At 44.9% G+C, this 22,383-nt stretch overlaps 2 protein-coding genes and 1 non-coding gene across 8 annotated transcripts in view; 2 read left to right on the top strand and 1 right to left on the bottom strand.

Moving 5' to 3' along the window:
• Window positions 1-435: 435 nt before the first annotated feature.
• Window positions 436-508, top strand: trnav-aac (transfer RNA valine (anticodon AAC)). Its single transcript has one exon. It is a non-coding gene; the product is annotated as a tRNA-Val (tRNA).
• Window positions 509-725: 217 nt separating this feature from the next.
• On the top strand, window positions 726-6,422 carry ruvbl2 (RuvB-like AAA ATPase 2). The gene is made up of 14 exons (XM_061701723.1): window positions 726-800; window positions 1,764-1,818; window positions 1,918-1,973; window positions 2,314-2,455; window positions 2,523-2,652; window positions 2,731-2,797; window positions 3,738-3,844; window positions 3,950-4,043; window positions 4,206-4,424; window positions 4,715-4,833; window positions 5,435-5,554; window positions 5,626-5,755; window positions 5,953-6,067; window positions 6,282-6,422. The coding sequence occupies exons 2-14, from the start codon at window positions 1,764-1,766 to the stop codon at window positions 6,305-6,307; spliced, it is 1,380 nt and encodes a 459-aa protein (XP_061557707.1). The 5' UTR covers window positions 726-800; the 3' UTR covers window positions 6,308-6,422.
• The window catches only part of spns2 (SPNS lysolipid transporter 2, sphingosine-1-phosphate), a 70,486-nt gene continuing 50,252 nt past the window's right edge, over window positions 2,150-22,383 (bottom strand). For 5 of the 6 annotated variants that reach the window (XM_061701722.1, XM_061701720.1, XM_061701719.1 and 2 more), the window contains 2 exons: window positions 20,252-20,298; window positions 14,978-17,482 (listed from right to left, as the gene is read on the bottom strand). In XM_061701722.1, coding sequence (XP_061557706.1) covers window positions 20,256-20,298 — 43 coding nt within the window. In that variant the 3' untranslated portion in view covers window positions 14,978-17,482; window positions 20,252-20,255. Of the gene's footprint in view, window positions 2,463-9,921; window positions 10,000-14,977; window positions 17,483-20,251; window positions 20,299-22,383 lie in introns of those variants that run through there. The other variant, XR_009770154.1, reaches the window with a different exon arrangement.

Genomic DNA, 22,383 nt, shown 5'->3' with positions numbered 1-22,383 from the left:
TAGTTTGCGCACCGCTGGCTCACATTGAAATCGAATCAGATTCTGCCAGCTGGGACAAGGGTGTCAAAGGAGGAGAGGATATGAAAACTTCCGATGATTATCAATGAATGTGTATTGTACAATACATGGGCGTCCTCGGTTTACGACGTAGTCCATTATTAACCTCCGCGAACGCATTACAGTCAACATTTACATGGAAAACGAACACGAGTACGGCGGTAACTGAGGGACTATTTCATACAGTAACATACATCAGAGTGGCAGAGGCTGGGTGAAAAGGACGCGACTGTACTCTTTGTTGTATTGCAAGCAATTTATTTTCTGTTAAGTGGCATGTGCTCTCAAAACTATTTGACATGCTATTGCGTGTTCGTTATACGACCTCTGGTGGGAAAACAGACCAAATGCTGATATATAATATCACTACCGTCAACCGTTTCCGTAGTGTAGTGGTTATCACGTTCGCCTAACACGCGAAAGGTCCCCGGTTCGAGACCGGGCGGAAACATGTTTTTTTTTTTTTTTTTTTTTTAAATAAGTAGTATATTTGTAGCGATCCACAATGGAGTAAATCAACAATGTTTAAAGTAGAGGGATTGAGTTTAACAAGACTTTATGCAGCGTTTGTACCCGAGATTGCTTCAGCCTTGTCGCTGAGTGAGTCGGTAGGGGGCAGTCAACCTTTACTTCCAGTTCCGCAAAGAAAAGCTACACTCGTTTCTCTCCGGATACATTTAGCCTGCACACCTCACAGAAAGAAACGCCGCATTCTCACGTTTTGATAACTTGAACCGTTGCAGGTGAGCTTTGTTTTCCAACTCTTTCGTCTCACATATTGACACGTCGATGTGCGTATCAGTCGGCAAACTCTGGTTTCGTCCAACAGCGTGCCTTAATTCGGACGTAACCGCTGTCAAGGTTTACAAACAATTGAATGAATGAAGCTTACTTGGCTAGTTCGCTAACATAGCTGACGTGAGCTCGGTACTCCACATCCCATAGCTGTTGAAAAAAAAACGGATTCTTTATTGTTTTGTTTTGTTTTTTTGCCATTTTCTCACGAGTATAGTATTATAATATTCATATACACGTGTATATTCCTATTCGAAGACGCGTTGCGAATCATACTACGTTGTTGAATGCTATGTATTGGGACATTCAATGTTAACAGTCGCTATGACAACCGTGGACGAAGCAAACAGCGGGCTCATTCGGCACAAAGAGCGGCCAATATTTGCGCTTTCATGAGAAGAGTCATTCCTGTTTAGCGAATTTTAAATATCGTGCAAGTGAGCGTGCAACTTAAAAGACATCAGATAGTTCTGGGGGGGGAGACATCGAAATATGCTTGAAACACAACCACGCCACGTCACGTTACGACAATGGCCACATTTTTTGCTGGTCTATTGTATAGCAGGGTTGCTAATACAGTACTTCTTTTGCTTTATTAGAACACCCCCCACCGGGGTAAAACCACACGAATATTAAATAACATCATGATGATGATAATTTAATGATAATCAAAGTCGAGACAAAAAAAAAAAGGGCATTATCTTTGTAAAGGCAGACCAAAACATTGTACAGCCCCTGTATTCAATCTCTATGGATTGTGCAGGTGTACCTTTATGTTGTGGCCAGTGGTTACGTGTTTAAATCCGAGTGTGTCTGAGCCAAACTTGGACATTTTGGACTTAAATGTATGACATAAAGTGTCATAGTATCTAATGCACATCTTTCTCCATTGGCCTTTTCACTTATTCCAGATGGCGACTACTAAAGTTCCAGAGGTTCGTGACATCACACGGATTGAGAGAATTGGTGAGAATGTACATATCCAAAGCTGCGTAGATACAAGCAGTATTACATATACTACCGCAGTAGCCCATTTTATTTGTGTTAATTTTGTCTTGTCTTCAGGTGCACATTCTCACATCCGTGGACTTGGTTTGGATGATGCTTTGGAACCAAGACAAGTGAGAGCATTGCACACAACATTATCGCAACCTTCAACTATGGAGACAATTTATATATATATATATATATATATATATATATATATATATATTAAAAAAAAAAAAAAAAACATATTTTCTTTCTTTCTTTTTTTATACTGCCCTGCTGAACAGCCCAGGGCCCCCAAACGCCCTTTTTCTTCCACGCTCTTCAGCTGTATAGTTGCATGCATGTTCATGACAATAAAAGTTGATTCTTCTTCTGCAAGTGACTGGCAGCCAGTCCATGGTGTACCCTCCATCTCACCAAACGTCAGCCGGCATAGGAAATGGATGGATAACTGTGAGTGTTCCCCTGCAGGTGTCTCAGGGGATGGTTGGTCAGCTGGCCTCCAGACGGGCAGCAGGGGTCATCCTCGAGATGATCAAAGACGGCCACATAGCTGGCAGGGCGGTGCTGTTTGCAGGCCAGCCCGGCACTGGAAAGACCGCCATCGCCATGGGTGAGACCTAAATAGAAGAGGGATGAGACTGTTGCTACACCCAAGCTCAATAAAAGTTCCCCCGCAGGTATTGCTCAGAGCCTCGGCCCGGACACCCCCTTCACAGCGCTGGCCGGCAGTGAGATCTTCTCCCTGGAGATGAGCAAGACTGAGGCGCTCAGCCAAGCCTTTAGAAAAGCTATCGGAGTGAGGATCAAGTGAGCGGATCAACACGATCGCCGTGATCTCCGTTGTTTGAAATGCAAATGTCATGCATAGGCGGCTTTCTTTTACAGGGAGGAGACGGAGATCATCGAAGGAGAAGTTGTAGAAATCCAGATTGATCGACCTGCCACCGGAACGGTGGGTTAGAGTACACTTTTATCGGCCTCAAACTGTATTGGAGACTAAGAAAGGGAACCAGTAACAATACTGGTGTACGAAAAACAACTATAACAATACAGGGGGTCCCGTGTTTAAGACGGAGTTTAGGGAGGCGACGTAACCCAAATTGGTACGTAATTTGGAACTCACCGTAGTCTGTCGCTATCCTACGCTAACGTCATAAATATAGTAAATATTTGTACGAAAAACCCTTCTAGGTCATAAATATAAAAGAAGCAAATTCAAAATCTGGTGTTGACCGAGCATGTGCTCTAGTGCTGCGTGATACCGTATTCTTACGGCACGCGACGTTCGAAAGATCGTTTTTAAGAGGTCCCGAGGACCCCCCTGTACATACTATTTTTCGATTCAGCAGTAGTGCGACATGGTCAGGTCGTGGGGGCAGCATCATTAAGAAGGGAAGCCCCGACGTCCGTCTCCCCAGCCACTTCATCCAGGTCTTCTCGGGGGATCCCGAGGCGTTCCCAGGGCAACCGGGAGACATCGTCTCCCCAGCGTGTCCAGGGTTGGCCCCCCCGCCCTCCTCCCGGTCGGACATGCCCATCTGTATATTACCACTCTACTTACAGTTTTTCATTGGATTGTTTATTGATGGTAACTATATAATATTGCTCGTATCTGAAATGTTTATTTTCTTATGTCAGTGTGATCCTTACACTACTATTCATATATTTGAGGAAATGAGGAATCTTACCTTTCAACGTGTTTAAACATTTGAAATCAGAATGAAAAGTGAATAAAAAGATCCTTTCATCGATTGAATACCCAGCTGCACATTCAGAACTTATGTAATCATACTCTTATGACGTTTAAAGTTAACCATAGTTTGTGGTACAGAGAGAGGGGGAAAATGCCGCATTTATTACAAACACCTGAAAAATAATACCTTGTTTATTAGGGTGCCAAGGTAGGCAAGTTGACCTTGAAGACTACCGAGATGGAGACAATATATGACCTGGGCAACAAGATGATTGACAGTCTCAGTAAAGAGAAGGTTCAAGCGGGGTATGTTTATCTCATTTGTTTACTTCTGATCAGTCACCACAGTGTGTCAAAAGTATTGCATCGGTCAGGCCACTCACACTTTATCTCTCGTTTCCTTTCTCTCAGTGATGTCATCACCATCGACAAGGCTACCGGCAAGATTAGCAAATTGGGCCGCTCCTTTACCAGAGCTAGAGACTACGATGCCATGGGAGCTCAGGTACGAGTGGAACGTTTCAAAGTTAAGAACGAAAAGAAAAAATACCCCAAAAAAACATTTTCAAATGATCTGTCGATGTTTGGAATAGTATTACTGATTTTCGTAGCGTAGCCATTCGCGTCAAACTATTGTACATTGCAAACAGTAATGTTTTCTTTGCAGACCCAGTTTGTGCAGTGCCCGGAGGGTGAGCTGCAGAAGAGGAAGGAGGTGGTGCACACGGTGTCCCTGCACGAGATCGACGTCATCAACAGCCGCACGCAGGGCTTCCTCGCTCTTTTCTCCGGAGACACCGGCGAGATCAAGTCGGAAGTCCGCGAGCAGATCAATGCCAAAGTTTGCGAATGGAGAGAAGAGGGCAAGGCGGAGATCATCCCCGGGGTACGCGTCACTCCTATTTTGTGTCGGTGACCCTTTCGTACATTACTATGCAAAAGTCGTAGACCGACATTAGGTGCATTATGGGATAGATTGAGGGCACTATTTAGGGGGTTTCCTATACTCGCTACACATGAAAACAGTACTACACGATGAGGGAACGCTCTTTATGGGGCACCATATAGTCGATGGGGAGTGATTTTTCTTTTTTAAAACAGCCACGAAGTGTTATCACCATTATCATGATTGCTTTTAAATGACTTTACACACTTTTGTTGTTGTTGTTTTTGCAGGTGTTGTTCATTGATGAAGTGCACATGCTAGATATGGAGTGTTTCTCCTTCCTGAACCGTGCCTTGGAGAGTGACCTGTCCCCTGTTCTCATCATGGCCACCAACAGGGGCATCACTCGGTATTCTTGTTGTTTATTCGCTTTTATCACATTGTGTAAATGTACAGGATAGTGGAAGTCATGCCTCATTAATGTCCGTTAATGCCAAAGGTACAGATGGGCGTTTGACAAAATGTCCTTGATCCCCAATCGGCATAATCAACGATCAGCGGCAGACATGCTAAATACGGTGGTAATGATAATTATTATATAAACTGGTCAAACTAAGCGTTTGAAATGGTATCACGCTGTATTGGTGAACCTTCCATCCCTAGTCGCTAACTTAGCTGACGTCATGTTCTTGACTGATGGTCGCGTTCTGGCTGGTTGTAGCCAAGTAGTGCGCTTTCCATTTTGCGTTGTTGACATCGAGGCACGATGAATCAATGATGAATTCCGCACAAGCTGCAGAATTCTTAACCGTCAGTTTATCAACTACTGTAACACACGTTGTTTTAACATCTTTTCAATCTTATTATACTGTACGGGACTTTTGAGTGGTTTGGCTTTGTTGTCTTTGTTATTTTACGGTAAGGGTTCAAAGAAAGCTTTGCACACGCACAAGGGAGCCCAGCTTGCTCCTTGTGCTTTCCAACAAAATGTTCCCTCCTTTTCATTCCAGCATTCGTGGCACAAACTACCAGAGCCCTCATGGGATCCCCCTGGATCTGTTGGACCGCCTGCTTATCATCGCCACCTCCCCTTACACCGAAAAGGAGACGAAACAGATCCTAAAGATCCGGTAAGAATCTTGGCTCATGCCTCTCCAGCAATTAGAGTGCGTCGAGTAACTCTTCATCCTTTTATTTCCAGGTGTGAGGAGGAGGACGTGGAGCTGAGCGAGGAGGCTCACACGGTCCTGACTCGCATCGGCATGGAGACGTCGCTGCGATACGCCATGCAGCTCATCAGCACGGCCGGTTTGGTGTGTCGCAAACGCAAGGTGAGACATCGTCATCGTTGTGCCGCAAACTGGGTGAAACGATAGCAAGGCGTGCTTCTGCAAATATTTATACACTACTTGCAAAACATTAGGGTTATTCTTTTTAGGTTCATCCTGAAATTTCACCCTGAGCTGAATATCCCTTACTTTTTCTGAGTAGTTTATGCTGGTTTACTGTTTTTTTTTTTTGCCCTTAGGGCACAGAGGTACAAGTAGAGGACATCAAGAAGGTTTACTCTCTCTTCCTGGATGAGGCCAGATCTTCTCAGTACATGAAGGAGTATCAGGAGTCCTTCCTCTTCAACGAAACGCGTGAGTAACATATCAGTATCAGCATCACGCAATTTGCCATCATCACAGAAAGTGAAGTTCAAATAATTCGCAAATCCTCTGCTATCAATGAAGACTTCAAACTCCATGTATTTTATGCTCCCAGGAATTTGTTAAGAGTGTGTGCATTTTCTTTATTGTCTTCCGCAACAAGCAGTGTTAACTGGTGTTACACATCTTTTCTGTTCCCTTGCAGAAACAACTCAGATGGAAACCTCGTAATGAAAAAGTCGTGTTTTCTTACTATGTCAATTTATAATGTTGTCTATCTTCAGCGCAGTTGTCTGTTCAAACTTTTCCTCCAATTTGAAATAAACAACAAGCGACTGACTTGCAATATTATGGGTTTGTTTGGGCAGCAGAGCGGCTATTCCCATTCTTTATTTTTATAATTTCCAATATGTTTTCCTTAATTTGTACCAATTCTTCATATAAAATAGCAATTTAAAAAATAATAAACATGGTATTTATCTTCCTAAGCAAGTCAACAGTGTACTGCTGTGCATTGAGCATGAACAATCAATCACGTGCAGGATTTCTTGACATTTGTCTTCCCAGTTCACCTTTTTATATTACATTGTTTGAGCGCGTTGCCTTCATGTTTTGTCTCTGAGGTCTGGTAGGAATACCCATTCCCCGTGTGTTCTCGGTTGAGTCGTCATTACATGGTTTTTATTTTTATGAAAATGATTAAACAGGTTTTTACAACTAACTCGATTCTCTTGTCTCATAGGCAAATCACCTACTTTAGTTATTCTCTGTAAAACCACATACAGTGGGTATGGAAAGTAATTCAGACCCCCTTAAATGTTCCACTTTTTTTGTTTTTGTTTATATTGCAGCCATTTACTAAAATCATTTAAATTAACCCCCCCCCCCTCATTAATATACACACAGCACCTCATATTGACAGAAAAAAAACGGAATTGTTGAAATTTTTGCTGATTAATTAAAAAAAACCAAATTAAAACTAATTACGATGGCAACTTCTTTGAGTAAAACAAAAGCCAAACTTGAATTAGTACAGAAGGTATTCACGTAAATTATATAACACAGTACTGCAATTCTAGTAACGCAAACTGTAGTTGGAAACTACTGCCACGAGATGGCAGTCGCACACTGGTGAACAGTGATCGCCCGCACTAGTACCCAGCATTAAAATGATTTGAAATAAGGATCATATCAGAGCAATCCAAAGTATGATTTATTGACATCATCTGACTGCACACTTGCAGTATTTTAAAGACGTTTCTATAGTTTCATCTATACAGTGGACACCCACTAAACCGCCAATTTAATGTTAATTATTTTTGTTGGTGTGTCTTATGTGTCTTTATTATATTGCAGCCATTTGCTAAAAGTCATTTAAGTTCATTGCCCCCCCCCACCCCCTCCCCATCATTAATATACACACAGCACCCCATGTTGACAGAAAAAAAAACGGAATTGTTGAAATTTTTGCAGATTTATTAAAAAAGAAAAACTGAAATATCACACAGCCTGAACAGTATTCAGTTTAGGGCTAGGGTTGGGGCTTAAGGATGGGTTACAGTTAGCGGGTAACATATTAATGCCGTGTCCCATCTTTTTTTGCCTTTTGGAAGCAGTAGGGCGTGTTCTACATGGATACAACAGCCAATCGTGTACCCTACTTAAGTGAAGGCAGACATCTCTGGAAATCTATGAATATTATGTGAGCGCTGCCCAACCCGGGACGAGATCTCTTTCATTAGCAATTGCAAAATGACCCAAACCTGTCTGAGCGTAGGCAGACTGTCTCCTATACAGAAGTGAATATTTCATGTTTAGTGCCTGGTGGGAGACATTTGTGCGGCTCATGTCCCATAAATCCCACTGGGTCCCACGAGCCTGCTATTGGCTGCAGCCTGCAGCACTAGGCCAGTTGATGGAATGACTGTTTGGTCTAATGAAGGAAGAGAATTCACTTGTGTATATATAATAAGACAAACAGCGTGTGTGCACGTGTGTGGTACTTGTTACTGCATTCGCAGCACTCGTGGGCGGCACCTCCCCGACCGATGTGCTTGCAAAACCGTCGGGACCATCGACCATAAATGAATGCATCAATATACTGTAGTTGACTTGCATAACGGAGATATCTCCCCCCCGATAACATCACTGTCGTCCTTTAAACTGGAAGCACGTTTCCTCAGTTTGGGACCGGCTCTTTGTGTCAGTGTCCACAGGCTACAAGGCGTGCACGGCATGCTAACACATGGTGGCATTTTGCCTGCTGAACAGATTCAGGGGACCTTTTCTGCACCGCAGGCTGGTCTCACCAACATTATGCACACCCCCAAACCTCCCATCTGCGCAGGGAGACATCTACCCCATCCAGCCCTGTGTCACGGCAGACCGAGTCAGAACAATACACAAATGTAAATACTGTACAGAAGTACACGAGTCGCACTAAAACCCCGTTTGGGGCAGATGCACTCACCACCCACAATATTAGATAGCACCTGTAATGACATCTAGTATGAGCGCGCTATCAATAATCCATTACGAGGAAGTACAATGAATCTGTTTTAGCAGTAACTGTGCATCAGATGGGCCTGTTCTTTCTTTTTGTCAAATATGCATTTTGTGTTTAATAAAGAGAAATCTATAAATATTATGGAGACCCAGACAAGACATGGGGAGAAAAAAAATATTGTGTGCACACTGCAACTACTTTCAAAGTGGCAATTTGTGCGCACAAAGTCGTGGTCCGTGCCCATTAAGTCAAATTTGAAGGTATAAGTGAGGTAAAAGCTACGCGACGGCGTGACGGATTTGATTTCAGACTGACAATGAGCAACATGCTGTAGACATTCTGGAAAGTTTGGCATTGCAAGAATTCATTATTGGCGAGAGACATTGAAATAGACAGAGCCAGGTTGGTTTACTGGCGGAGATGCAACCAATCGTCACCCAAATTGATGTGGACATCTACTTATACCCCCTTCCACATAGAGCGTAGCTTCCGGTAGCCCTTGCGGTGGATAGAGTAACATTTTTGACTAAACTACGTGCATGTATTACATAACATATAAACAATGCAAATATCAATTTGAACATCTTTGTCATCTGACCTTTAAGCCTTTTCCTCATGAAACAATGTGAAGCTTTTTCTTCTAGTGAAGGCTCTAAAATATAAATATTCGTCTATCTGAGCGTACCCCGCTTGCCTATCTGCAACACGAATGAGGACAAGCGCCATAGAAAATGGATCGATGGATAATCTTTCGGAATTTTGATAGAATGTGTCCAACTTTGAATATTGTCAACATCCCAACATTGGTTAAACCCACCAACAAGTTTCCAGAACATGTCTGGAGTTTTACCTCAAATTTTCCCAACCATAGTTGTCTGTGCTAATTATAGCAATGCCGTTGGAAGGAAGAAGAAAAAAGGAATTTATAACGAGCAGCAAGAGAACGTCCAGCAGATTTCCCGGTATGAGCCTTTTAACCAGTTGCTGCTCCAATAATGTACTTGCTTAAAAAAATAAATTAAAAAAAAGTTCTAAATGAACACTGTTCATTAGAATAGTGAAGAGCGTTTAGTAGTTTTTCAATTTTCCCAGAATTCCACATTTTGCACCCCCCAAAAGCTGAGACAGTCAACAAAAATAATCTTGAGCTCATCCAAGACATTTGGAACTGTTTTTCACATTCCCAAAACTTCCACATTCCCAAAATTCCCCCTTTTTTGGGAAAAAAAAACAAAAAAAACTATAGAATACTTCCATAGGAGGTGCACCACTCACAATGCACAATGAAGTGTCAATCAAAAGCGAGTGTTACTGACCTCATTAGATTGCGGTGGCGTACCTGATGAAGTGTCCCGGGGCTGACTTCCAGCTGGGCAGTGTGCTACTTGTGGAGTTGAGACATCATTGTGACCGATGGCTGTAAAGCAAAGCACATTTCTTGATATAGCTCATTTCATACAATGTGCTTTGCATGATGAAAAGCATTTACAAGCAGGAAAAAAAAAAAAAAAAAAAAAACAGCTTAAATATTTAAAACAAAGAGAAAAGTAAAAATACAATGAAAGCAGGGATATGCTCTGACCTCTTTGTTCTGGTCAGAACCAGAGCTGCAGCATTCTGAATGAGTTGCAGCTGTTTAATGCTCTTTTGGGGAGTCCAGTCAGAAGACCATTACAATAGTCAAATTTAGAGATAAAAGCATGGATGAACGTCTCCTGGTCTGCTTGGAACATGCAAGCCTTTACTCTGGATATGTTCTTCAGCTGGTAGAAGGCAGTTTTAGTAATTGTTTGATATGACCGTTAAAAGTCAGGTCGGAATCTATCAGTGCAGCGGTTTCGGACTTTGGTTTTTAAAGAATCATATCATAAAAAAATACCTTAATTCACAACTCCTCTGTCATAAGGGTCATTATCGTAACCAGGGCCACCATAAGGGAGAGAATTGTGATGAGGATTTTAAGAGCCCATGACTGACAAGGGCCCAAGAAAATAATATTTATATGAATTAGATGATGACTTTCATCTGAGTCGTAGCATTGGACGGGAAAGCTCAATCTCCTCTTTAACTCATTCACTGCTAGCCTTCCCAGTTAACATGGCTATTTGACTTCTAAAGCCGTCAATGGCAGTGGAGGTAGGCGTCAAATAAATCAAATATGAAAATGGGGCTCCCAGCATGCATTGCACCATGCAATGTTGACCTGTTGCCATAGTAAAGACGTTAATCCTTAATGTCCATGAATGATCAGGATTAATGTAACATGAATAACGTGCGTTTATGTTACCAACAATTCATTGAATGTATGTGGCGGCACGCTGGACGACTGGTTAGAGCGTCTGCCTCACAGTTCTGAGGACCCGGGTTCAATCCCCGGCCCCGCCTGTGTGGAGTTTGCATGTTCTCCCCGTGCCTGCGTGGGTTTTCTCCGGGCACTCCGGTTTCCTACCACATCCCGAAAAAACATGCGTACTAGGTTGATTGAAGACTCTAAATTGCTCGTAGGTGTGAATGCGAATGCGAATGGTTGTTTGTTTATGTGTGCCCTGAAGAACTGGTCCTCGCTGGCAACCAGTTCGGGCTGTACCCCGCCTCCTGCCCGATGATAGCTGGGATAGGCTCCGGCACTCCCGCGACTCTTGTGAGGAGAAGCGGCTCAGAAGATGGATGGATGGAGGGATAATCACTTTGCACGATTTGACTGCATGGCCTGTGGTAAAATAACTGCAGGATTTGCAGCAATGTCGACGTGTACTGTAAGATATGCATTGTAATGTTCATGGCTCCACGGTGTTTCAACATTTCGGTGTAAATAACAACACACGCATATATAACGAGAGACAGGCAAGAAAATACGATAAGTCGATTTTTATGATCATGCTCTTTCTCGTATTGTGTGGAAATACCGAACGCTAACAATGTCGCACCGTTGCAGAAAAGTGTTGTTTTATATGCTTGTGTTATATACATGTAGGTGGTTTGGTGGTAGCAGCATGTAGAAGCTCATTGCAGAGGTCAAGAGTGTCACCTGGTTTAGGTAAGCCAATCGACTAGTGTTGAATGATTCGCAGCTGGTGCATGAGTACAGTGTGGAATACTGTACCCAAAAAAAAGTCGTCCAAATGGTAACTTTGAGTCTTTGTGCATGTTTACATGAATTGTTTGTGGTCATGTAACCAGTTAAGGCCAAAATTATTTCGATCTTGAAATATCAAAAGGGCATATCAGTCCACTGCAATATACACACAGGAATTATTTACATTTGTTCAAAAAGCGAACGTCCGAAATGATTTGTACGCTTTCTCAATTTAGGCATATTCGATATAAATAGAAATCTACAGTTGAATAAAAGGCTCTAAATTATGCTCGATAATGAACGTTACCGGGACAGTTTAGAAAGGTGGAAAAAAAGACTCCTCCAAATGATACTTTCGGGATCATGGATAGATTTTAAAATGTGAAACAAAAACAAAAAGCATGAATGAATACTTTTCACGAGTAGTGACACAAGACTTTACAGGCCATCATCATTCGCAGCCAGAATTCACTCCAACTGAGATTGTGGCGAGCGTGCGAATAACTCGGAGCTCCGCTGTAAATTGAATTATGTCCAACCGATGTCGTGCGGTTAGTGCGGGATTCTAACGAGCGCTTACATTTTCTGTGAAGTTGCAGCGAGAAGGTTCAGTGAGCCTGGGAACTCCTTCACACCCAGTTCACACTTGCGTTTTGTGTTATTTTAAACCCGTCTGTAATTTAAAATGACACTTCGTTCTCCTTTGGACTCAGATATGAAGTCTGATTTCCTAACACACACGGTTAACGTTCCACAGTCAAATTACTTCTCACGTCGGATCTGACACGAATGGAAGTATTCTATACTTTGCGCTTGGTATCAACCCACTGCGCCATATATTTCCCACTCTCCTATTATTTGTTTATTATTATTATTTCCCCGCTGCCATATTTTCCTTCTCGACGTCACGTTCCTCGAGTGCGATCGTCGCCGCGAGCCCGGGGGAGGATGAAGTCTTCTCCTACTACGACCGCAGGCCTAACTATCACGTCCCATTCTCGTCTCCCCGCCGCCGGCGTTCGGCCCGCGACGACATCGCTCGAGCCACCGTGAAGCACGTCTCTTCTTCCACATGAGCTGACGGCAACGAGGAGGAAGACGTCGCCCGTTTCCTCCGGGAAACGTAGCGCGCGCGGAGCCTCGCGTCGACGCGCACTCTTGACGTCCGAAGGTCGCTTTGGCTCCTTTTTTATATGCTAACCACTAGCCTAAAAGAAAACTAAATATTGCCATTTGCTCATTCATTCATCCACTATGCTTCTCATGAAACCGTTTTTAAGGATTTGCATATCATATTTCCGAGGATTAAGAACTCTTTGAGGCCCAGATAATATTATGGATTTAACAGCTCCCGTTGAAGTTGTTAAAAGTACCCCAAGCGAAAAGCGGACGTGGGTTTTTTCGTGAGCTCTTCGAGTGTCCAAACAACCGTGCTCTTGAGCGTGTAAGGTAATGACGGTTTTTAAAAGGGTCGCTGCCCTTCGAACGCCAAACAAGCAGAGGCTTCACGTGGCCGGGCAAGAACGTTACCGCCTGACTTTGCCCGGCGCGTTTCACTAAATTGTCCCGTGTGATGTGTAAATGGAAATTCCACCGCTCCCGAGAATGGCTCCCCTTTTCCTGTCTACGCCCCAGCGTTTCCTGCCCGCATCTGCGATCCGAGCGCCTGACTTTGGGAAAGGGTGTGGGTTTCTGTGGGTCATCCACCAATTCTCCACTTGGAGCTTCCTGTGGCTGCTGTGTCATCTCCCCCCTTTTTTTTCTTTTCTTCAAACGCAGGGCTGCCTGATTAAAGACTTGGAAACCGTAACGCCTGTCGTCTTTTGTCACTAATGCAGCATACTCCGTGTTTGCGCAGCCATGTCCATGTTAATGGACTCTGTCCCCTGTAATGAACAACAGCAACACAAAGTGCGCCTTCAGTTACGTTGCACGTTCTCATGTCCCGCAAAGGTCAATGCAGCTCTTTTTTTTTTATTTAATAAATACACACACTGCACCTGTGTGGCGTACCTGCGATGTGTCAGTGGGTCCGCACCCCGCTCGGGACACTCGAGATGATTTTCCAAAGCGGGCCTCACTGAGCCCTGCCTGACTGCATCCGAACAATATAACAGTTCATTCCGCGACGAAGTCAAGCAGTGTGGCGCTGCAATTCTAATCAAGACGTTGTGAGTCGACAAATATACGGAGAGAAGGAGACATTTCTCTTATATGCTGTATATGGAAAAAAATTGTTATACATTATATATATATATATATATATATGGGTGTTTATTTGTTTTGGGGCACTTTTGATTCTCATTTCTATCGTCACCACCACACTGGACGATGTGATGAGACGTGATGGTAAAGGCATTCCAAAGTTCTTCGCTAACTGTGCTATGCTGGTAGAGTTAGCTTAAATGTTGCTTTTAGCTAGCTCGTCCTGTACAACATTTTGATATGATTGTCAAGTTTTTGCAGGGAAAATCTTGAAACATAGGAACACCGCAAGTTGTTTGCAATAAAAATACGATGTGACTTAAGGGTACCAATGAGGACAAAACTCAACTCTTCCAGTTCTCCAAATGTGTGGCTTCTGTGCGACCGAGCATGGGCTTGAGTGACAAGACAAAACGACGCAGGGAATTCGAGAATCCGATTTGGACGCAACCCGATTCATCGGAAAATGGTCAATGTGGCGCCAATGACAGCAAGTTCAAGGGACAGACATATTTTTGTAAAGAAGTTGAAATGTTTTGTATATATGATGAGAAATCATTCATTCTATTATCTTTTAAGGAATTTACGGTCAAGGTTGTACCATTTTAGCATGTTTTAATAGAAAGACGATCCAACCCTTGTGCTAGGGACAGGGTGAAAACTGTAAAATACCGCCATAAAACGGCTCCAAAAATGTCACAATATACTAATATTAACATGACATCTTACAAAAATCTATTTCCATTTTTTCTTTAAATTTTACATCAAGGACACAAGAAGGCCCATAGTCAAATAAACACCCATATATATATATATATATATATATATTCCTTTCCTTCCTTCCTCCCTCCCTTGTGGAGTGTCATTTAAATAGCCAGACTGTTCCATGTTCATGTTGGAAGATTTTCCTGCCTTTCTTATTTCCCTTTATTTTCCTACTGGGTCATCTTATTTTATTTTAGCCCTACTGAAACTGTTTCCATGCAGTTTTGCGCTGGTTATTTCATTTCAGCATCTAGCTTTTGTTATTCAATAAGTTCTTGTTCCCCTCCATGGAAGATGTGTGATTTGTCCACATGCTGCATACAGTACACACGCACACACAGACAAAACGTAAAGGTGATTAAATACTTTGTTTATTTGAATTGCAGCTGTGTACATTTTGAATCGACCCCTGACGGGAGCATCACAGTTCATTTCTAGATAATATCAATAATATCTGTTCACGCTTCTCTCGGGTCAACCTGCCTACAAATAAAAATAACCTCGTTTTCTGCACAAACACCAGAAATAGAACAGGTTTCTTTATATACAGATTCTTGTACGACAAGAAATAGTGCATTCTCGATACATCGCTCGAATGATGATTTAACGTAGCTTTCCTAGATTACAACAGATACTGAAGGACTGGCGCTAGATCAACGAAATTTGGCAACCCACTTGGTGACAAACGCTTGGATGTGCGCATGAAATGACCAGTAGGGTAGAGGCGGCGACATGGATTGAAATAAAATCCCTGAACGTTGAATGTGCAAAATGGTTCAACATGTTGGTTCTTAGAAAAAAAAAAAAAAAAAAAAAAATGTGATTGTTTTGATTTAGATACAAAAGGAAGCACAAGCAGTTGTCTCAAACCCCAATGACAATGACAAAGTGTAATTTAAACAAGCCTAACAATTCCCTTTACAGATTAGTCATAAATACATTGCATCCGAGCCATCACTTTACAATATATTACGATTGCTGCACGTTTGGTAATGATAAAAAAAATGAACCCAAGGTAAGAAGTTAGCTGTAGTCGTTGCACGTGTACAAACGCGTCGGTCGGACACCACCGCGCTCAGCGAAGCTAAAGCTAATCATCCGAGAGCAAGGGCACAGCCCGCGCGCGGGTCCCGTCGGTGCCGCTCACACGCCTCCAGTAACGTCTAATTCCTCCACCAAGGTCATCGCTTCCCGATCACGCCTGTTTCCTTGCAAGCCTGAAAGTGCTCGCACGCGCCTGTTTTCAAACTTTATTCGTGGTTTCAGTCAACTTGCTTCTAACAGGTACTGTCAAAATGTTTTGCATTATCATGAACAATTTGCAGTCCAACTAACCAATTCTTTTCCTCAGAAGCTACAGCAGCAGCTTCATGCGTTCAGTGCGGCGCGACTGCTGCATGTTTTTAAATAATTGTCCGGCTTGAATCCCCTCATGGACAAAGGGGGGGGGGCTGGGGTTGGGGGTTAGCGATGCTCGCTTATCTGTTGGAACATTTCCTCTTCCTGTCTGGGATTTAGATTTCCTTCAGCAATAAACTAATGGCTTGCGACTGCAGCTCACGTCAAAGGTTCTTTTCTAGTCAAGGCGTGATAGCTCAAATATAGACAAGAGGGGTAGATGTTGTTCTATCCGGTGTGGGCTGGACTGAACTCTTCTTTTGTCCAGAAATTCTAAACCAAGCATCAGAGAGGGAGAAAGCCAGCTCAATGATAAGGCAGTGTGGCTAAAAAGCTTCCACAAAACACAAGTATTGCTTCCCACGTACATCAAAACACCCCTTTATACATCCCCAAGTCACAATAATAATTCCATTCATTTTTTTTTTGGGGGGGGGGGGGGGCATATATACATACAATAAATTATAAAATATATCATCCAGTGTCCTTTTTAAAGCACCCAGATTGTATCATGTTGATCCCTCAACAACAATCCCAGGCAGTAACCTCCTTTGACCTCACATAGAAAAAGCCAGATCATTGCAAACGAGAGATCATTTTGTGAACTTTCTCCCGTCCCGGTCACGTTCTCTGGCACACACCGATTTGAAGTGCTCAAAGCTCAAAAGGATTTGCATACGAGGCTCGTCGGGAACAGCTGGCTTGCTGTGCGGACAGGAGCGCTTTTAAGGCCGATTCACTGACCCACGCACGATCACACGTTTTGGCTCTCGGGCGCAGACTATGTTTGCACGCACGGCGCAGCCTTGCTTGTAACGCCATGGCGGCAGGTAACGACTTTGCTTCACACTCGCAGGTTTTACTTAAGTTGCCCTGCATTACGTTTGCAGTTTTTTGGTCTGTTTCCAGGCTTTGGACGGGCCGGAGGGCGGGGGCATAATACGTTGTCTTTCCGTACGAAAGGCTGAACGGTGCATGTAAACATCGTCGGCGGTGATGTCATGAGGGTGGTCAGTGCAAAGTCTGAAGGAATGTAATGACACAATGGCACTTGGTGCAGATTGACAGCCAACTGACGGACAAGCAGGCAGGCAGGCAGACAGACAGACAGACAGACAGACAGGGTAGGTTCATGGTCAGCATTCAGTAGTATGGCATCAGGAGATGTCACAGAGGTCACCTCCTCCCTCTCGGAGTGAAAGTTCAGTGGATCCTCACAGACACCAGCTGTCAAGTTGGCAGGCTTCGGCACGCCGCCGGGCACCTTCTCACCAGCTCGCGATTTCGAGAGGCGACTCCCGAGGAGGGGCAAGACGCGCCCTCGAGTCCAGTTAAGAAGCGTTTCCGCGGATGCGTTTAGAGGAGCGGCGGCGGGGAGGCGCACGGGTGTGGTTTGGAAAACAGCTGCCCCCCGGAATTTGAGCTCCTCTTTGCTGCTTCTTCACTCGGTTGTCACCTGGAAGGACGAGAGGAGGCGGATTGTGTGCTTAGTGCGGACCTCACCGTGGGAATGTAATTCACGTAGAGGTCCCAAAGCTCTTAGGCCATCTGTTCGGACCTTCCTGATGCCAGTAGCACCGGCCCGTGACCTCAATATTTAGCCTGCATCCGTACCAACACGTTTCGATGACCCCATTCTGGCACATAAAATACTGACCCCGAGAATTGGGAATTTATTAATGGACCCCAGGTTGGGTTAGTGACTCTACCAAGACAGCAAGGTCCACTAAGGATTATTTGGTATGGTTCGGTGCGGTGCACAACAACTGAAATGACAACAAACGTGTCAATCTCTTCCCATCTCTGCCTAGTTCTGAAAATATGTCTGTGGGAAGCTGTTCCAGCCCACTGTTAACAAAATACAGTAGCTTCCATTTGTTTTTGGTGACGTCCGCATGCACTTTGGCAAGACCGGTCGTTCATCCAAGTACCGCATCAAAAAATACTCGGCCCTCCAAGTCCCATCGGAATGACCAACATTAAGATACAGTAGCCTAGTAGGGCCAAAATATATGAAACTGCTTAAATATAATAAAAATGACTAAATGTATTGTACTTAAAAGTTAAATACAACTGAACTCTATGTACTATACTGGATTTTTAAATTTTTTTTTAAGTAAGACACTATAACATGTGCAGTTTGAACATTAAATTCAGTGATCCTTTCATGCATCACCAGAGGGAGCCAGGGTGCCAATAGTAGTTCCCGTGCCACACTACACGACAGATATTTGACGTGCAATTCAGCTGCTTGGTGATGAAGTGCTGCCTCCACAGGTGAAAATGCTTCTAATTTCTTTATAGGCTCCTACGCCCTTGCCCTGATTGCCACGGTAACAAAATCCACACTTGCCATTCGGCCCAGCAGTATATGGAGCGTGGCGTCTAGTTGCTCACTTGAATGAGAATTCCAGCCAGACGAGACCACTACTGTAGGAACTGCTTTAAAATTGTGTGTGGAGGGGAGGGGGGTGGTGGTGGTGGGGGGGGGGGGGGAATGAATAATACATCTTTAAATGCTCATTTTCATTCCAAAGGGTCATCAAAATAGTTAAAATGCCACTGTGGCTATACATAACGCTAATGATTCTTTCATTGTATGCAAGGTTGGCCTGCCCCCCTCGCAGCGTTGCTGTTCCTGGGCTCACGGAAGGCGGCGAGGGAATAAAGTCCAATCAAGTTGATTGAGTGGTTTGGTGCTGACAGGATGCAGCTCCTGATTAAAAGCAGTTCCCGGCTTCACACTCGGGCGTGAGTGGAAGTGTCTGGTAAGGAGGTCAACTATTTCATCGCTTGCACAGAGTTGTGTGACGTGCGGCGTGGCGTCGTCCTCTCTGCGGCCAACAGCTTCGACTCAATGAATTTGGTGAAAACCTGCAGCCGTGTAAACACTTTGAGCAATTTGGACAACGGCGACCTCACGATGCGATTCCCTCCACGAGCGGTGCGGTTCCTGAAGAAATGGAAGTTCTGCTGTCACATCTCACGCTGACCCGGTTGACAGCCAGGCTGAGTCCCTCCCCCCGCCCCCCGCCAACATTATTTTAATCGGATCTCCGCGTATCTTAGTATTAGTCTGGGATAGTCAATCACGGTTGAAAAGATTAGGAGATTACTGCTTCACTCCATCCTCATTTATCAGATGAAGGGCCTCCCTCCTCTTGTTGGCTGATTTGTTCAGCATGATTGCGCAACGACGACGCCTCGCCTTTGTACTTTTTTGCTGTTGCGGTCCACTCGCATTGGGGACAAGCGATGGGATGACCAACCAGATCCAGCAAAATGTGTGTTTCTCTCAAACAAGTCAGAAAGACAGGTTGAAGGTTTAATGTTCAGCCTTGGTGGACACTAGTTAACAACCTTTAGCTATCAAGTGTCACTAAGCACAGATTGTGTGAGTGATGCTTCAGTTTTAACAGCTATCGAATGTGTAAAACTGATGTCGTAACCTCAACCTAACACGAACAAGTGCTCGACTATTTGCCTACACTGCGTACCTCCGGTGTTTCACATGGTGTTAAGAGGACAAATAATCCGTTTTTAGAATACGGTAACATTTTGGATCTTTTGGCTCAACATGATAACCTTTAAAAATCCAAGTCCAAACGAGTCAAGAGTTTCAGTCTTGTTATTCTGTACCGGCGACTACATTTACTCCTCATTGTTCTACCGTACAGATTTGGCAGCCCTTTATTGTATCCCCCCCCCCCCCCCCCCCCCCCCCCCCCCGGTTAATAATTAGAGAGCTTGGGCTACATGTGTATACATCTGATAAAAAAAGGGGCCAGGAAGTGGGGAAGGATGCTAGCATGGCGCTTGATAAGATGCCAGGTCGTGGGTCAAATAACCACACCGAGAATGTTCGAGACCCTTTGAGCACATAGCTACTGTAAGCAATCAGAAGTGTGTATCGTAAGTCTGGATAACCTCACATCGAGGGCTGAATGATGTGAGGTGCTATGCTGCTTAATCGCAGATGCGCTTTGGTGTTCATCCATCCATTTTCTATGCTGCTTTTCCTTTTTCAGGGTCCCGGTGAGCTGGAGCAGATCTGAGCCGAGAACACCCTGGACTGACCGCCAGTCAAAAACCGGCCACATAGAGGCAAGGCAGGCATTCATACTCACGCACTCACACCGAGTGAACCCGAGCTGCCTGCATGCCAAGTCGACCAGATTATCATCAGTGACTCACTTTGGTGTTGACGTTTTAAAAACAAAATTACCTCATCACACCTTGACCGAAGCGGAGGGCCGAGAGAGCTGGCTCAACCTGAGGAGGGAAAGAAGAAATGTGAGACTTTGGATGCCAGATAACGGTTTGGACAGTTTGGGGTATTGATGGCTGCGAAGTGTTTATTTGTTTCAACCTTGCAAACCAAAGCAGCATTGCAAGGATCGGTGCCGGCACGTGTCCACGGAGTGGTTTCGACCCTTTTGGGCCGAAACCACTACTGCGGTTCTCATCTCAGCTCATCTCTCTCGGAGATGCTGAAGTAAGCACAAACCACGTGCGACCTGGACAGGCCCGCCGATCTATAGGCCACCACTGAAGACCCAGCAGAAGAAGTGAATCGCACATCATATGCACAAGAGACTAGTGCAGTTCGAAATGCCAAATATTTGCTGTATTTATGACTTTCCATTGCTCAAGCCCCGCCCTTTTTACATAATAACACCACAGTTGACCACGGAATCAGGTGAAGTCGGTTCACCGTGGCGATCCCAAAGACGCAACTCGCTCCCTGCACCCCTAAATGGACGTCGGCGCTGGCGTGGCAGTGACGAAGACCGAGACCGATCTGCTCGCACATCAGGAAGCGTAAATGGAGATCGGGCGAACGCGTGTATTTGGGGGGCACGCGACGAGCCTGAGCTATTCACGGAAACAGTGTAGCCAAAAAAAGACAGCGGCCCAGAAATACAAAAAAAAGTGCTCCTTGAAGCCGGAAATAGACACGCTCCATCCGGCGAGTACACAAGTTCGGCTCCGATGCTTTATAAATAGGTAAGTATCTGGCGACGTAGTCAAAGAAGGGGGAAACGGTGCTCTGTAAAGTCAGTTGGATTTTATAGCGTGAATGTAATCTAGAAATATCAGCCATGGAATAACCCCCGTCGTACAAAGTCGTACACGTTGTCAACTGTTCTTGGTTAAGAACTGCTGCTCTTGAAGTTTTTCTTCATTCAGATCTACAAAGTTGTGACGGGAATTACGACCTATTAGACTTGAGGTATGTTTACTGAGCATACAATATATACCTTGAGCGAGTTTAAAAATAACTTGCCTGTGGGTTTGGCATACTGTATGTCCATCCATTTTCTATAGCTCTTGTCCTTACTAGGGTCACGGCTGACTTTGGTACACGCAGGGCACGTATAGACAAAACAACCATGCACACTCAAATTTACACCTACAGTATGTATAATCCCCTCCTTGAGCTGTCACCTTATCGTGGTGGAGTGGTTTGTGTGTCCCAATGATCCCAGGAGCCAAGTTGTGTGGGGCTTTATGCCCCTGGCAGGGTCACCCATGAAGGGACCAGACAAAGCACAGCTCCAAAAACCGCTATGACGACAAACAATTCTGGAAGACGTTTTCCCTTGCCCGGACGAGGGTCACCGGGGGCCCCCCTCTGGAGCCAGTCCTGGAGGCGGAGCTCGAAGGCGAGCGCCCCTGTGGGGGCACGGCCCGAAAGGGTAACGTGAGTCCCCCTTCCCGTGGGCTCACCACCAGTGGGAGGGGCCATAGGGGTCGGGCGCAGTGCGAGATGGGCGGTGGCCGAAGGCGGGGACCTTGCCGATCCGATCCCCGGCTCCAGAAGCTGGCTCTAGGGACGTGGAATGCCACCTCTCTGGCGGGAAGGAGCCCGAGCTGGTGTGTGATGTCGAGAGGTTCCGACTAGTTATAGTCGGGCTCGCCTCCACACGCAGCTTGGGCTCTGGTACCAGTCCTCTTGATAGGGGGACCGGTTTGGTGACCTCAGTATTGCATCTCTGCTTTTTGCAGATGATGTGGATCTGTCGGCTTCATCAGGCCGTGATCTCCAACTCTCACTGGAGCGGTTCGCAGCCGAGTGTGAAGCGGCTGGGATGAGAATCGGCACCTCCAAATCCGAGACCGTGGTCCTCAGTCGGAAAAGGGTGGCGTGCCCACCCCAGGTCGGGGATGAGATCCTGCCCCAAGCGGAGGAGTTCAAGTATCTCGGGGTCTCGTTCACCATTGAGGGAAGAATGGAACGGGAGATCGACAGGCGGATCGGTGCGACCTCTGCAGTGATGCGGACTTTGTATCGGTCCGTTGTGGTAAAGAAGGAGCGAAGCCGAAAGGCGAAGCTCTCGATTTACCGGTCGATCT

Source organism: Phycodurus eques, chromosome 17 (assembly GCF_024500275.1).
Source record: "Phycodurus eques isolate BA_2022a chromosome 17, UOR_Pequ_1.1, whole genome shotgun sequence".
Taxonomy (NCBI): domain Eukaryota; kingdom Metazoa; phylum Chordata; class Actinopteri; order Syngnathiformes; family Syngnathidae; genus Phycodurus; species Phycodurus eques.
This window is presented reverse-complemented; position numbering and strand designations above follow the sequence as displayed.